This window comes from Hemiscyllium ocellatum, chromosome 48 (assembly GCF_020745735.1).
Source record: "Hemiscyllium ocellatum isolate sHemOce1 chromosome 48, sHemOce1.pat.X.cur, whole genome shotgun sequence".
Lineage (NCBI taxonomy): Eukaryota > Metazoa > Chordata > Chondrichthyes > Orectolobiformes > Hemiscylliidae > Hemiscyllium > Hemiscyllium ocellatum.
This window is the reverse complement of record NC_083448.1, coordinates 5,987,599-6,005,050: the sequence shown is the minus strand read 5'-3', so window position 1 is coordinate 6,005,050 and position 17,452 is coordinate 5,987,599. Positions and strand designations below refer to the sequence as shown.

The following is a 17,452-nucleotide window of genomic DNA, read 5'->3' as shown; positions in this document are numbered from 1 at the left end:
GCAAAAAGTTTGGTGGGACCAAGGAACTGTGAAGAAGTGCAAGTTTGACGAGAATCAGCTTCGCGAGACACGAATACACAGGGAGTTGGACGTGACGACAAGCATTGGCAACAAGGAGTGGAGAAAGAGCAACGATGGCAAATCCGAGTGTCAGTAAGGAATTCATTTTAAATTTGAGGACAGAGATAGGTTGCAAAAACTGGACATTTTGCACTCAGAGACAAAATGTCAGAACGTGACTTTTCAAATAATCAACCTTTGTGCTACAGGAGATACGTTCATTGTGACTGACCAAGGCATTGCCACGGAAAAAGCAATGGGTCGTTCTCGGATATATATCCCACACCAAGGAATATTTTAAAAAGGAACAAAGCTTAAAAACATGGGATGGCACGGTGGCTCAGTGGTTAGCACTGCTGCCTCACAGCACCAGGGACCAGGGTTTGATTCTAGCCTCAGGTCTGTGTGGAGTTTGCACATTCTCCCCGTATCTGCGTGGATTTCCTCCGGGTGCTACAGTTTCCTCCCACAGTCCAAAGATGTGCAGGTTAGGTAGATTGGCCATAAGAAAATTGCCCTGCAGCGTGCAGGTGAGGTGGGTTAGCCATGGTATAAACATACCTAAGGATAGAGCTCTGGGTCTGGATGGGATGCTCTGGACAGTCGGTGTGGCCTCTATTGCATTTGTCCTGATGAGTACACGATTCAAACGCCACACACCCAAGTGACAAATTCCAGTTTGTTTGTAGCACTCTCTCTCTTGCAGCAGTGCACAGTTTGAAAGATTGACAGCTTGCTGCGCATGCACGGATCTGAACAGAAGTGGTGTTAGACATTGTTCCCATTGCTGCACCACTCCCATGACTGCAATCGTGCAGCTGACAGAGAATATCAGCCATGACTGGTAGCTTCCACACACCCCTTATTCCAACAGATTTGATGCAGAGGGTTGTTTTTTGCCATATTGGGAACATTCCCTTGCCCCAGAACACAGGCAGGGTGGCCCTGATCCTTCACACCATTAGAGATGGTGAGCAACAGTGGACAACACACCGCAGGGAACACAATGTAGATTTACCAAGGTTATACTTGAACATCAAACATTCAATGAATTTACAAAATTTCATGAAAATTTCAAGCTGAAGAGAACAGCCAGAGAAAAACTATTTCTGTTGGTGAGGAATGAGAGCAGGATTGGGGAAGGGGGAAGGCACAGTTAGAGGCAGACTTTCAGTGGTGAAATGAGGTAATGTTCCTTCACACAAAAGCTCTTAGAAGTTTTGAACTCTTTCCTCAAACAGCACTTAGTTATTAAATTTCAAACTCAAGATTGATAATATTTTTGGTTAAAAAATTGGAAAGTTACAGACAAAGACAGATACGTACAATTAGTTTTTTTTTAAAGTGGCGAGGGATTGAGGGAGTGGTGAGGGAACATAAGATGCATAAGGTGTGGTGGAAAGTCTCTGTTTTTCAGGGCCGAATCCAGTTAACTCAGAGACAGATCAATGGAGATGATAGAGAAGTCAAGTTGCATACAACCAGGGCACGCGGCACTGTTTGCTGACAATATTATCAAGGGGCAACATGTAGATCAGCAATAGGAGGATATGTCCTCAGGAGCCACCCACAGATAACTACACAGGAACAGGACGTGATTCCAGTGCAGATAATTTCCCCAGCTATGACTGAACAGCAAAGAACAAAACCAGGTGAACCCATTGACACCCAGCTAGAAGACCACAAAGAGGTGCCCGAGGGGTATGGTGTGGTCGATGGACGTGGGGGTAAAGGTGATAGGTCAGAGCAGAGGGTGGAGCAGATAGGTGGCAAGGAAGATGGACAGGTGGGGGGGGGGGGGGGAGAGTGGGCAAGTGAGGAAACTGGTCAAATCCACATTGAAGCCATGGGGTTGGAGGCGGAAGAGGAGGTGTTCTTCCTCCAGGCATCCAGTGGTAAGGCAGTAACGACGGAGGCGGCCCAGGACCTGTGGGTCCTCAGCAATGTGGGAGGGGGTGGTGAAGTTTTCAGCCACGGGGTGGGGGGGGATGGTTCGTGCAGGTGTCCTGGAGGTGTTCTCTGAAGCATTCTCCGAGTAGGCGCCCTGTCTCCCAATGTAGAGGAGAGCACATCGGGAGCAACAGATCTAGTAAATGACGTGTGGAAATGTAGGTCAAACTTTGATGGATGTGGACAGCTCCTCTCAGGCCTCAGACAGAGGGGAGGGCGCAGGTTTTGCGATTCCTGCGGTGGCAGGGGAAGGTGCAGGGAGGAGAGGGTGGGTTGTTAGGGGGCGTCGACCCGAGGGACCAGTCTTTACAGAAAGCGGAGTAGGGGTTGGGAGGGAAATAGATCTCTGGTGGTGGGATCCATTTGTGGGTGGCGGAAGTGGCAGAGGAGGACACACCGTTGGTGGGGTGGAAGGTGAAGACCGTGGGGGTTCTGTCCTTGTTGCAGTTGGAGGGTGGAGGTGCAGGACGTGGATAAGCTGCAATGGAGGGCATCATCAACCACATGGGAAGGGAAACTGTGGTCTTTAAAGGAGGAGGCCATCTGGTGTGTTCTGTGGTGGAACTGGTCCTCCTGGGAGCAGATGCGACGGAGCCAGAAGCATGCGCAATAAGGGATAGCAGTTTTGCAGAAGGCAGGGTGGGAGGAGGTGTAATCCAGGTTGCTGAGAGTCAGTGAGTTTGGAGAAAATGTCAGTGTTGAGTCGGTCATCGTTGATGGACATGGGGAGGTCCAGGAAAGGGAGGGCTGGTCCCGGTGAATTTAAGGTCGGGGTGGAATGTGTTGGTGAAGTTGATAAACTGCTCGACCGCCTCGTGGGAGCATGGGGTGGCGCTGATGCAGCCACCAACGTAGCGGAGGAATAGGTGGGGAGTGGTGCCGGTGTAACTGCAGGGAGAAGTTAGGTTACAGACCAAAAGGTTTATTGCCAGGAGGGCTAGGCACAAAGATAAAGCAACTGTTGATCCCGGAGGTGCATGGGCAGCTGAAAGGCAGCAGTATGTGACAGGACACGAGCCTACCCTCATGATGACACATTCCCCAGGCAGAAAAGGGTAACAGAGGAGGTTAATGCTCAAAACTGGGTAAGCCATGCAAGATTTACCTCGGAACCAAGAAATGAGAGAAGGCCGTTTGAGACTGCAAGTACGGAGCCTGGAAGAGAGAGCTAGGAGGTGAACAACGAGGGAGACAGCGAGAGGGGAAAGACAGAGACAAAGACAGAATCAGAGAAAGACAGATTAAAATGAACAAAACCCGAGGGGGGTAACATTACTGGTTTTCCAGCAAGGGGAGGATCGAAACAAACGATCATATTTCTACAGCACCTCTTACTACTTCATGACGTCTCAAAGCATTTTACAACCCAGAAACTACTTTCGAGGCATGGTTACTGCAGCAATAATAGCAGACAATTTGTGCGCAGCAGGCTCCCATATACAAAGTAACAACAGCCGGTTCCGTAAACTCGGCAGCGTGTGGAAGCAGGCCATTCGGCCCATCGGGTCCACACCAACCCTCTGAAGAGAATCCTACCCAGACCCATCCCGCGAGCCGATCCCTGTAATCCTTGGCACTAGGTAATTTAGCATGGCCAAGCCACCTAACCTGCACATCTCTGGACTGTTGGAGGAAACCCTCACACGGGAGGAGTCAGCGCAAACTCAACACAGACAGTCCCCAGTGCTGTAATGCAGTAGTGCTAACCACTCAGTCACCCGAATCTTGATAGCCTGACTTATTCTTTCCCCCAACCCCGGGTTATATTGCAAGGAGAATAAACATTGGCCAAGACACCAGAGTGAACTCCGTTGCCGTACAAAAACTTGGATAACATAAACTGGATTAGCCTCAGCTGCAGTACTGCTCCCCAATCCGGGCACATTTTCACAGCAACGGGATGGCTTCCAATGAGCTCTAAAGTTGAGGGCCTTCAGTTTTTTGCTAAGACTGGAGAGGTTCAGGCTACTTTCTTGGAGAAGGGATGTCAAGACAAAATCTGAGAGATTTCAAAAGCAAGGGGCACCTGGACAAAACAACCATTTAATACCCAGTGCTCACTGCTCTCAAGATGCTGCTATGCAGTTCCAGGATTTTGACTTAACTCCACTGAAGGAACAGCCAATATATTTCCAGGCCACAGGGGGGTGCTGGTGCTCCACCTGCTGCTCTTGTCCTTTTTAATGGTCGAGGTCATTGATTTGGAAGGTGTCGTTTGAACAGCCTTGACAAAGTTCTGCAGTGCACCGTGTAAATGGTATACATTGTTGTTACCGAGCATCGGGGGGGTGAAGGGAGTGGATGTGGACTGTTTCGTCCTGGATAGTGTCAAGCTTCTTCAGTTTTGTTGGGAGCTGTCCCCATTCATCATATTCCTGACCTGTCCCTTGTCGATGGCAGGCAGGTTTTGGGGGAAGTCAGCTGGTGCGTTCCCAGCCTCTGACCTGCTCTCGCAACTGCAATGGGTATTTGGAGAGTCCAGTTCGGTTCCTGGTCAATGGATAACCCTCCCCCCCAAGGATGTTGGCATCTCAGGATTCAGCGATGGTAATACCACTCAATATCAAGGGGCGATGGTTGAATTGTCATGTTGGATGGTAATTGCCTGGCACTTGGGTTTCAAGAAAATATTTGTGAGACATACCAATCCAAACCTGAATGATTAGGTGACTCCCTGATGCCGAGAGTCAGCACTAGACACAACGAACCCAAATGGCCGTCTCCTGTGCTGTAGCCTCTGATGCCATCGATGTGTCAGCCCTCTCTTTGTGCTCAGGTTTCTGCAGTGGCACACGACCTTCTGACTCAAGAGGGCTGAACGTACCTACCCATCGGGCGACCTTGCAGGGGCCAAGTAAGAAAGCCTTCAGTCCTAAAATGGCAATGGCAACCAGGGACCCCCAATCCGCCAGGTCGGGGCTCAGTGGTGGGCACTTAACTTTCATGACTCAACAGTCTGAAGAACAGAACCAGAATGACGAGAAGGAGTTACCACACAGACCAGCCAAGATTTGTTTGCATGCACACCCCAAGGATGCGCAGGACAGGTGAAGTAGCCATACTAAATTGCCCATAGTGTTAGGTGCATCAGTCAGGGGTAAATATAGGGGTGGGGAATGGATCTATGTGGGTTACTCTTCCAAAGGTCGGTGTGGACTTGTTGGGCCAAAGAGCCTGTTTCCATATTATAAGGAATCTAAATCAAACAGCCAAGACACGGAACCATCTCACTGCTGGATTTCATGATATTTGATCTTCTGTAAACTATGAAGCTAAACAAAGTAAAAGAGAAATCTTACCCAAAGTGGGACTGCCAAGGGCCATGGTACCATAGTAAGAAAAGGGTCCCGTCTCAAACTTCATGTCTTCTTTGCCAGCCTCTGCCTCCACTTTACCCTAACGTATAACAACATTTACTTCATGAGGACAGAGACCGGAAGCCACAAGCTTATGAAGTGCACCATTAGAAACATCACGAGTACTAATCTTCACTGTTTTCTCCCAGCTCTCTCAAATGCTGTGTGCGCGGCAGCTGGGGTGGGCTGGGTGGATACACCAATAGGTGAGGTTGAGAGGGAGATCGGCCAAATGCTGGCAAATGGGACTAGGTCAGTTTGGAATGCTGGTTGCCAAGGACAATTTGCACCCAAGGACCTGTTTCTGTGCGGAGACACTTTAAGGCAGGATTTAAAATTTAAATGAGAATTTTAAAGAAGCAAGGCAAAACTGGACCAACGCAGTCAGTGAGCAAAGACAGTGATGAGTTCAAAGAAATTGGCACTCAGCGAATAACAGAAAGCACAGGTTTGGATGAACTGAAGCAAACACAGAGGGTGGACGATGTGCGTGGGAGTGGAGGGGGCGTAGGAGAAGATGGAGGGCTGGACAGGAATGCACGGGAGTCATCACATCTGGAGGTAGAGGAGCCAAAGCAGGGGACAAAGATGGACAATAGGACAAGTTCGAAGTGGGCGATGGAGCAGAATGGGCCAAAATGTTAACTCACGGACAAATGACATGGGGAGATTACAAGCAGTCTGATGCAGTCTCGGATATCGACCACGAGAGTCGACGGCACAGGAACAGAGTTTTAGCCAAGGCCAGACAGTACGTCAGCCGCGCTGGCTTCAATTTAACATTTCTCACCCAGGGAGAGGCCCAGTGGTACAGGATCCGATTTCGCGCGGGATGGCAAAGTGAACCAGGTGAAGGTGCCACTTACCTGTAAAACAAGGACAAAGTAATCGACCGCCTTCCCCCGCACGTACAGATAGTGCTCCGCAGCCAGCTTGTTGCCCTCGTCAAACTTGATCTCGTTGATGACGTCGGGATGTTTGAGGAGCCGCAGCAGAATCTTCTCCGACATGTGGGCAGGGGCAAAAAGAGTGACCTCTGCAAAGGAGAGCGGGAACAGTCAAACAAGAACCTCAGAAAATCACAGCACTGCATCCTCTGCTTAACTGACGAGTCTTATCCACTCACACCCATTTGCTCATCGATCTGTACTGGCTCCTAGTGAAGAAACATTTTGAAGTGAACAGCTCACCGACAAACTCCAGGTCACGGCAAACAATATTTGTGCAGTACTCCACTTTTACATATTCTGCCTCACTCTTCCAATAGCCCCAACTCCCCAATCTTGACAAATCCTCATCAACCCTCACAACAATATGATTTGCTAATGCTCTCATTTCCTCAGCTTTTATTTGGTGCGCTTGGGTTCAACCTCGTCTCCTGCAAGCAGTGCTCGCAATGAGGGCGATCATTTGTCTTCCCATGGTGCCCTCGCCCAATAAGGGTCAAAGTGCGTAGGTCATCAGAGCCCATAGGACCAGGGCTGGGTGAGTGACGTGGAGCCAGAGATCTCAATGACAGAGCTTCATGTCAAGCTCGCCAGCGTGCTGTCTCAAACATAATGCAAAACAAAAAAGGGGAAGAGATTAAGAGAATAAAAAAGGCTGATCTGTGGATTTTTCCCAAATCTTTGCCAAGTCATGTGAAATGCAAACAGGTTTCTGTTCCAGCGACCGCATTGTGTTTTTCCCACAGTCCGAGACAGACGAGATGGGTAATTGCCTGGAGCCCTTTAATTATGTCATGACTTGTGGCTGACTGTATTCTCTGAGCTCATCTGTCTACACAGCTCAGCTCACACAATGTGCTTTTACAGTCCTGACAATATCGGATACTCACTCAATCATGGCAGTGAACAAACATACACGTGCAGACAAGGTTCAATCACCCCTGCACCCACTGAACTATACTGACTGTCGGTGTGAAGTTAAAATTCTCAAGAGGTTCAAATCCGTCCTGCGGTCTCACCTGAGCCTTCCACCTCTATCAGCCAGACGATCCTGAGATACCTTCAAGTCCATCCTATTGGAAATTCCCGATTGACGTGTTATCGGCAGACCAGCTTTCAGCAGCTCTGCCCCACAACTGTAATTCCCACCCTTAACCTCCTTCAAGACTCTGAAAAATCTACCTTGAACATCCTCCGTGGCTTGGTCTCGAATCTTGTTTGATCAATCATAAGGACATTTCACTGCAATAAAATACGACAAGCTGCCACTGAGAGGTTTATTTTAAGTCCTGCGTAGATTATGGGGCACATCCAGCGAAACGATCACCTCAGAATGATTGGAAAACTGGAACAGTGTTGTGTAAAGTGTTCACTGTATTAGAATTGGGATCCATTCTGTCTACGGCATCCCAGGAAACATTGCTCTGCTCAATTATTTTTGAGCTTCAAGCAGAATTGCATTCCCTCTTCACAAAAAAAAACACATTTGCTCCCACCAGGCTTTCAGCCAGTTTCAGGCCAACACGAGTGTAAAGCAGCCTTTCAGCTCCTGTGCTTTTCCACCCCAAGTTCACACCCTCTGGATGGGCTCAGCAGGCAGAATGGGGAGGAGGCAGCCACTCACCTGTGGACAGGAAGCGGTGAGCAGCCAGCAGCAGCTGCGGGGACACCTTGACTTTCACCTCGTGGACAGTGGGCTTGAAAACCGAGAAGTCCCTTTTCTTGTTGTTGTGAGTCACCTTCTGCTTAGATCGATTGTCCGCTGGATAAATAAGCGACAAGAGGGCAGCTTGTAAACCAGAGCAAAATCAACATGACACCATCCCAACCTCCCCACCTCTCAAAGGTTTCTCCTCACTCCTCAACTCAATGCCTACTGCCAATACGAAAAAAAAGAAATAGCGCTGTGGCTGGGTCTGGGTGGGTTAGTCTTCAGAGGGTCAGTGTGGACTTGTTGGGCCGAAGGGCTTGTTTAATAATAATAATAATAACAGAAATAAAATGTGGAGCAACACCCTCCCACCTGGCCAGATGCTCCTCTGAGAACGGTATTTTGGTCTCTGTGAGAGCACCGTGTAGGTTCACTCGGATGCAAACAGAGCCAGATTCAGACAATTAAAAGGTTTCATAGGATAAAGTGAAACCATTTCTTCTGGCGGGGGCATGAGAGAAAAGGAAATTAAAATGTGCGCAGAGACGAGCGGAAATTGGAGCTCCCCCCACTCACATAAAGCATGTCAGGACTAGGAATCACAGAGTGACAGATGGTTAGATGTTGGTATCATGGGCAGGGAGCCAGTGTGTTTCAAGTGGAGCTCAGGTACAGTTCAGTCTAGTTCAACCATGGGTCTGGCTTGAACGGATGACCAATTTCTGCTTGCCCTGTATTCTAACCTTCCCGTGTATTAAAGCAACTCACTGAATATGTCCGATTCATCAAGAATTTCCGATTTGATGATCTCTTCAATAACATCCTCCAAAGTGATCAGCCCCAGCACCTCGTAGAAAGGATCTCCCTCACCTTCACTGTTCACCTTCTGTACAATTGCCAAGTGCGATTTACCTAACAGCAGTGGAAATGAGAGACAAACATAAAATAAGCATCGAGCGAACACACAAAACTCACATTCATACACAGTGTGTGTGTGTGTGTGTGTGTGTGTGTGTGTGTGTGTGTGTGTGTGTGTGTGTGTGTGTGTGTGGAGGTGGGTGGTGGGGGGAGGATAAAGAAATAAAAGTTTGTTTGCACCTCATTCTGGTTCAGCAGTGAAGCTCTCTTTGCACTGTCCTCATCAGACACTCTCAGGGAAGGGCGAGCCCAGAATTGAATCAGTGATGCTCCCTCTATAAACGGTGGTAAATTCCGTCATCCCCCCCCCAAAGTTATGTAACATGGGCCTGTGCCCACAGGCAATAACCAAGCATGAGTCTGAATTTGTAAAAGCTGTCTGATTGGCTCCACTGACTTGTTTTCTTTTCCTCTCTGAGCTCTGCAACTTGTTGTTTTCAATGAATCTACTTCCATTGACTCTTCGAGAAGTACATGTTGGATCATAACAACTTGTGAGAAATATTCTCATCACTGCAGCCATTACCTGTCTCCGTCCCCTAATTGCTAACTACTTCCACAAGAACAAACAGTTTCTCTTTATTCGCTCCCTCAAGGCATCTCTATTAAACCCAATTCCCCATTTTATTCCTGGGCGGATAATCTCAGCCTCTGCAGCCTCTAATCTGTCAGCTCTGCGGTCAACCGAGGCCCAATCTACTCCTGACTATGACACGATTGCTATTCTTCGATGATGACGGTCTCGTGGTTACAAATCAAGATGGCTTCACTTCCACAGAACTCTTGAAAAGTGCTCAATTACATACTGCCAGATTAACCCACACCCTGATTCATAATGAGAGGATGGGAGCTGCGGGCAGGGGAGGCGAGATTAATGAATGACCTCACAGACTATGAGAGCAGGACCAGCACGATGCACAGACCACAGGCTAGCCAAGTGCAGTCTGTCACATGCTTGCAAGGCAGTTCGATACAGGACCTCATTCATTCATTCATGCACCATATTTCCCATTTAAAATCATAGCGTTTGCCGACATCAAAGGACCAGATGCTTCACTGCACAAAAAGAAAACAGGGCCCCTCCTGACAGGCTCTCTGCCACATCTCCTGATCAGCTCACACTCAACCTAATACAGTACAACATGAGAGTGACAGGCACCAGCCAACCAGACTGAACCCACCACTGAATATCGGGTGGAGGAGCTCCCGATTCCCCACTCTGTGCCACTTCGTCGTTCGACTGGGCAGAGCTTCGGTCAAAAGCCAGGTGCTCAGATTTCACCAGAACCATCTTCTAAACTGGTTGACCCTCACCTCTTCAGCGATTCCAGTTTAAACCAGTGCGCCATTGATGATTATGCCGTCAGCTCGCTGGGTCTGGAGCTTTGCAATTGCCTCCCTGAACTGCTCCACCATGTCTTCCTCCATCCAGACAATGCCAGAGAACTTAGCTTTCTGACCAAGCGTTTCTGTACCTTCACCTGCAGTTTCAGCATGGAGGGCCGTGAAGCTGCTTACAGCCTCCCAACGTTAAAACCTAACCACCACTCAAGGGACGTGAAACCACTCACCTTTCTGACTCTAGCCCTCATGAGCCTCCAGTCCAACTCTATCCAAGTGATGAAAGTTCTCCTACATGTAAGCCATTCAGGTGGCACCCAAGCTGAAGAATAAATATCTGACATAACCAGTTGCCCCAAGATGCACTGTGCAAATACCTTCAAGCACTGGACAATACCACAAGCCAGCAACTCGACACGAGGTCCAGACAAGCAGACCTCTGCCGCTGGGGTTAAGGAGCGATGGCACACCTCGGGATGTTTCACGACGTGAGCCACAGCTGAAGTGTGAGAGTAGGGGAACAGTCTTGTCGTGCTTGTATTTCGATCCAGTCACCGAATCTCCATGTCACTCCCTCGGTCGGACTTGAAATAAGACTATTACAAATTCCTAAGGGCCGAGTGAACGTTAACTCCCACCCCGCCAAACTCTTGGGGAAACTGATCTGCAGTTTGATTGAACAGGGCAGTAAAGCTCGCACCTACATTGTTTATTCAGGCACGGAGCCAAGATTCACGTAACTATGGGGCAGGACCAGTCACAAAAGCTGGATTGTCATCAAGGCTCAGGTCCTAAGTACCAATTAGCACAGCCTGTGCTGATCTACACCTCACTATTATCTGCAAACACAGTTTGGCTGTCCCCAGCGTGTCTGATGTTGGGGGCTTCCATTTCCTCATGGGAAGTAAATCTAAAGCAAGCTTCTCTCATCATCCCCACCCTGTACTCTTCACAAAACATTCTCAGTGCTGTTATCGATTATCAAACCCTTCCTTTCTCCTCTGGACAGTCCCTCATGAAGATCACAATCATTTACATCCGATCCAAATCCATCCTCACTCTGCAGTTTAAATTGGCTCAAAAATCTGTTTTAAAAAAAAAGTTGAGGAAGTTATGCTGCATTTCACCCCATGCTATATCTACCCTGGTCTTGTCTGATGGGGCAGCGTGGATAGATCTTAACTTTCATTTTAAAAGAATACAAATTGCTGAACTCTGTATTGAACACTGAACTCTACCTGTCCTGGAGATTTGCGATAGACACAATGTCAAAGGACCTTGCCTTTCAGTATTAAAGGCTAGAGACAATGTTACAGGCTACAGAGAATGTTACTTTGTACAGAGTCTGTGCGGTACCTGTCCCAGGAACTTGGAAAACACTAGTTTGAAAACACAGAAGAGACATTTTGTATCGAGCACGGGAAATATCCTGTAATAGCCAAATTCTCCCAATGGCAATACGTGATTTAAGATCGAGACATGCACTCGCGGGTCACGGAGATACACACAGTCCCAGCCTCAGCTAAGATCTGAAACCAAACCCTTTACTGCTAGACTCCACAAAAGCTGGAGAGCAGATTAACAGCAGCTCCTGGAGATTCCTCACTCCCTATTTGCTTCTCCTGGTCTCCACATTCAAGGTTCCACTTGACTGCAGGGTCAAGTATCCTTCTCCACAAGGAAATCTGAAGAAAAATCGCTAATTCAAGACCCACTCTGCAAGGTACAGCACCAGGCCGAAAAGACCAGTGCGAGACTGCGTCAGTGCGCCGTCATCTTTCACATTAACATGTTAAACCACGGCCAGCAACCAGCTCCTCAGGTGTAAGAGAATCCAAACCAGCATTGCAGAGTTAGTCTTGGCCAAGGCTTAATTCCTAACAAAGTAAGCAGACTCACTGGTCACCATCACACAGACACCCGTGTGCATTCATCTGTGGCTGCAATCTCTGCAACAATGACTCCATTTCCAAGATAATTTGCTGCTTTTATGGTAGACTCAGATTACAAAAAAAGGTGACATTAATAAACCGGGGCACTTTTAACTGCCTGATTAGTATTCACATACGTGACCAAGGTTGGAGGCACCGGCAGTTACAGCACACTGTTCTTGAAGCAACAGGCGTTAAGTGCTGCTCTGGGTTTGCTCAATTACATAATGCATGAGGGAGGAAAACAAATCCACTCCAAACTGAACCACTCGAACGTGCGTGCTGCGCGACCTTCACAATCTGGCAAAGCAACAGGTTTGAGCAGGCATCTCAAGAGGAGGAAAGGACACATTTTCCAGGAATGAATTCCAGGACTTGATACCTCTTCACCCACGGTCTGGCCTGCCAATGGGGCAGCAATGAAAAGCAGGGGAAGCAGAAGAGATCAGTATTAGACAAGCATGGGGATCGTAAAGGTTGGCAGAAGGTACAGAAGGTCAAGGCTGGATTTGAAATCAACAACGAGGAGTTTAAAAACAGAGCAGATAAACAGTCCAAGCGGCAGCACCCAGAGAAATGCAATCACTATCAAGGGCTAGTGACACCCAGGGGGGGTAAACAATCTAAATGTGTCCGTGGAATGACTGGATTGCAATTCATGTTGCAATCAGAAGAATCCATGCACAGAGGATACGTAGGATCGGTTGCACCCAAGACAGCCCAAATTTGAGCAGGAAAGTGTGTTGCAACAGGGAGTTTGGGCAAGTAACCAGCCTGACCCCCTGAGGGGCCCAGGATAGGACCTGAAGAGTTGTCAAAGACTGAGCCCACTATTGGTCACATGAAAGCACCCCTGCAGGTGCTGACCAGCCATGGTAACTCAGCGATTGATCAGCTGGGCAGGACACACAGGACGAAACATTGCCCCACAGGATCTGTCCTTCCACGCACCCTCACTCACTGCACTTTGGGGATGGCCAGACGTGGCGAAATAGGATAGCTTATTTCGTACCTCGCTAAGCGAGCTTCTATCCGCCCAGCTTGAAGCACCGTCAACAAACACTTTCATGACTAACTCAAAAATGATGCTGCAAAACTTGTTGAGCTGTTCGATAGGGCGGCTTGACACAGCGACGTGAAAAGCAGGGACCCAACAGGAGATTAGAAAGCTAGGGTGTGTTCTCCTGCTCAACCACTGTATAAACAAGGCGAGCAGGGTGCAAACAGGTTCCTTGTCAATCAGAGAGGATCACTGTCAGGAGCACTTCACCTTTATTTACATTCTAACGAGGAAACGCCAGGCCAGTCAGCCCTTCACATAGCTCAACTACCTTAACAGGATTATAGCTGATCTGATTTCTGCCCGGAATCTGCTCTCCCAGACTCACCAGTACATTAACAGTCCACCTACCTCAGCTTTGCATATACGCTCTGCTCTTGCCTCCACTGTTGTTGGGAAACTGGGGGAAGCAGACTCATGGTGCTGAGGGAATCATCTCCTTCAACGACAGATGTCTTACTTAAAAACTAGGCTACCCTAGAATCTCTACCCTTCGAAGTCAGATCACTCCCAAAGATCCTCCCCAATCCCAGTTTGAAGGGCACGAAAGAGGTAACTTCAATAAGAACTCAATAGCAGACAACAGATTAAATTCAATCCTCCTCATCAAGACACAAGGTCAGGGTATCAGGTTAAATGTTCATCGTATAAACTGCCTTTTTTCACCACTCAAAACACCTTCTCCGTCACCAGAAATCAGAAGGGCTCCAACCTGATGTGTTTGCCAACTAATCTCAGACTACACTCCTGACGCATGACCTACATTTGGACTGTTGCGTGCGCCGAGGTAATTGAACAGCCAACGTCTTGTCTCGGGTAATCAAGCACAAGGGCCAGTTTGAGGAGAAGGGTAGAGACAACACATGCACAGACTGCACGCAAACAGACCCTGCACACAGCACCCTTTGCCGCACTCTCGCGCTAGGGACTAGAAAAAGAAACGGGTGGGTGGGGGGGGGGGAACCTGAGAATGAGATATATCAATATATCAGACAGCGCGACTGAGCTGCACATCAATTATGCAGCTTCTTCAAGTCTTCACTGACTGAAGCTCACCTTCGCCACAATCTGACACAACTGTACAGTTTTCTGTCTTCTGTTGCAGCTGTCCACGGACACCCCACAACAGCAGGTTAGAAACCATCACCTTCCTCACTTCTCTCCCAAGTCTGTGGGAGACAATCCACCACATTTGAAGCCTCCCTTGATACTCAGTAATGACTGATATATGTCAAAGTAAAGGGAAACTTTTATTGCATACTGAGTCTCTCTCAGTCACTCTGGACTCCAAGCCAAAAGAGAGGCCCACACACTAACTCTCACACCACCACTCCATCAAAAATCACTATGGTCGAGCCTACAGATCAAGTAAGTGCTCCAGCAGACAAATGTCTATCCCAGGTGAGGCAAGAGCAGAGCTAAGCGACAATACAGAGCAGAGGTCGGTGGACTCGGGAAAGGACGTGGGGTTGGAAGCTCAACTCGAACTCCCAGCTGGGAGTGAGACAGTGAACAGAAGAGGGAAGACTGCAGTCAGCACATCAAACCAGCAGTCAGCAGCTTTTGACATGTGGAGTTACGTCAAGCTCTAAGAATGAATATAGCAAAACATAACCACTTGGATTCGAGGGAAGGGGTGAGGTTGACTGGGACTACCCAGCAGAAGCCGAGACTATTCTTTTGTAATCACAGACTCTTAAAGGGACATTTAAGACAAGTGCTCAAAATTAAATCACTTGGGAGTATGAGAGATACACTTCTGAAGCTTTTGCTCTTGCACAAGAAAGCCAAATTTCACAGATAAACAGAGTGTAAAACATTGCTATCGTTTGAGATGTGACTTTTCTGGACTCGTCCTGACGACTCCAGGCAAACTAATTCGCCAGTGTGTCTATCTTTACACCAAAGCTCATACTGGGTACCAAGGACTTTGCCAGGGTAAAGAAGAAAAAACAATTTCCACTGGCAAATTTGGATCCAGGATCAGTGACTCGACAATCAGGGGATTTATGGGAAGAGTTATTTTCCCTCTACACCGAAGACCAAATCACAGCTTTGGACATTTAAGAGTTAGGTTAGCAGCTCTTGAAGTGATTTATTTAACAATCGCCTCCCTCCTATCTTAGACCATTGCTCCACAAATCGAGGCAGTCGTTGCCGCCAAAACCCTTCATCCCTCTAACTAATGCTGCTCTTCGGAAGCTGCCTGACCTGCTGCGCTTCATCAGAACCACTCAATTCTCCTCTCTCCCTCTAACTGATGGTTAGTCCTCAGGTCAGTGCCAGTCAGTCAACTTAATACCTGCACAGTGGATCCCAATCTCAAATTATAGCTAGTTATACCTTTGGCGACAGACTCTTCCAGAAGGCACAATGAGTGCCAGCAATAAAGACTGTTGGTCCACTCTCACCAACAAAGAGAGCACCAACAGGAGTCGCAGGATAAGGGAAGCCATTGAGCTCTTGCAGCTGGAACCCCAATGAGCTGAAAGGGAACCCCAGTTCAGAACGCCAGCCCCAGTGACACTCACCCTGCTTGAACTCCTCCAGCATCGTGTCCAGCCGGGTGTCGTAGAACACAAAGTGCAGCGGGTGGCTGTAGAACTTGGTGATTGTTTTGAGGGGGACGCAGTCGTCTGGGTCGACGAAGGCCAGATCCTTGACGTACAGGATGTCGACGATGTTAGACTTCTCCTGCTCGTAGACGGGGATGCGGGTATAGCCCGTCTCCATGATCTCGGACATGGTGCTGAAGTCAAGGATGGCGTCGCTGGACACCATGAAGCAGTCGTGGATGGGCGTCATGACGTCCTCGACGGTCTTGCTGCGGAGCTCCAGGGCACCCTGGATCATGTTGAGCTCGTCGGCCTCCAGGCCGTTGTAGGGGCCCGTCACCTTCAGCATCTCCAGGATCTTCTCGCGGCTGTAGACCTTGCCGATCTCCTGGCCCAGCACGCAGTCCAGCACCTTGCTGATGGGGTAGGACAGCGGGAAGGTCAGCACCATGAAGAACTTGGTCAGCAGCACCGTGCGGGCGCCCACCGCCAGCCCGTGCCGGGAGCACAGCGCCTGGGGCACGATCTCGCCCAGGATGACGATGCCCACCGTGGAAGCCACCACGGTGACCCAGCCGGTGCCCAGGAGCCCGTCCAGCAGCACGGTCAGGGTGGTGTTCACCAGGACGTTGCCCAGCAGCAGGGAGCACAGCAGGTAGTTGCCCTGGCGGCGGATGGGCTCGATGCTGCGGGCGTACCTCCGCTCGCTCTCGGTGCCGCAGTTCTGCACGATCCGCAGCTCCATGGGGTCCAGCGCCATCAGGCCCAGGTTGAGGCCCGAGAACATGCCGGAGAGCACCAGCAGCAGCGCCGTCAGGATCACCTGCAGCCAGAAGGGCAGCAGCGGCGGCGTCTCCTCCTGCACCCGCAGGCGGCTGTCGGGCTCCGGGTGCAGCAGCCAGGCCTCGCCGCCGGGCGGGCGGCTGCACAGGGCGAAGAGCCGGGCCTTCTCCCGCTTGCGGAGGGGCTGCACCCGCACGGTCAGCAGGCCCGAGGTCTCCCGCCGCTCCTCCACGCCGGGCTGCACCTCCAGGTCGCGGCTGCGGGACGGGCACGCCCGCCCGGCGCCGCCGCCGCCGTCGGCCGAGCCCGCCTCGGGGCCCAGCTCGGCGAAGCCCACCCGCCGCCAGGTGCCCGCGTCGATGCCCCGGCCGAAGACGCGCAGCTTGACCGTCTGGCCCTCCAGCACCCGCAGCGCCTCGCCGCCCCCCGCGGCCGCCGCCGCCTCCTCCAGCATCGGCCTCTGCACCCACACCAGCCGCAGCCCGTAAATGCCCGTCTCCAGCCCGGTGTCGTTCGACGCCCCGGCCCCGCCGCAGGCGTGCAGCAGCGTCGCCAGGGCCAGGGACACCGCCGCCGCCAGGCTCCGGCCGCGACGCGCCGCCATCTTGACTGACACTGTCGCTGGCGCCCCTCACCTCGAGACCCCGACGGTACCGCCCACCCCACGGCCAATCCCTCGACTCCTCCCGCCCTATCCCCCGCTCTGATTGGTCGCTACGCGCGTCGGTCAGGATGCCCGCGCTCCTATTGGCCACGTGTCGCGCCCCTTTTCCTCCCCATTGGTTAACCCCCGCTGAACAGCCGCGCCCCGCCGTTCGTCCTTTACGGCCAATCGTGAACCGCCTCCCGCCCTCGCTCTTCTGGCATTGGTCTGCATCCGTATTATTTCCCACCGTCAAA

At 50.2% G+C, this 17,452-nt stretch overlaps 1 protein-coding gene across 1 annotated transcript in view; it reads right to left on the bottom strand.

Moving 5' to 3' along the window:
- LOC132837049 (metal transporter CNNM2-like) overlaps positions 1-17,177 on the bottom strand; it is a 28,315-nt gene extending 11,138 nt beyond the window's left edge. Inside the window, exons 1-5 of the mRNA XM_060856724.1 lie at positions 15,746-17,177; positions 8,733-8,876; positions 7,938-8,075; positions 6,233-6,402; positions 5,310-5,406 (exon numbers count right to left, since the gene is read on the bottom strand). Of these exons, the coding sequence (XP_060712707.1) occupies positions 5,310-5,406; positions 6,233-6,402; positions 7,938-8,075; positions 8,733-8,876; positions 15,746-17,156 (1,960 nt within the window). The 5' untranslated portion in view covers positions 17,157-17,177. The remainder of the gene's footprint in view (positions 1-5,309; positions 5,407-6,232; positions 6,403-7,937; positions 8,076-8,732; positions 8,877-15,745) is intronic.
- Positions 17,178-17,452: the final 275 nt, after the last annotated feature.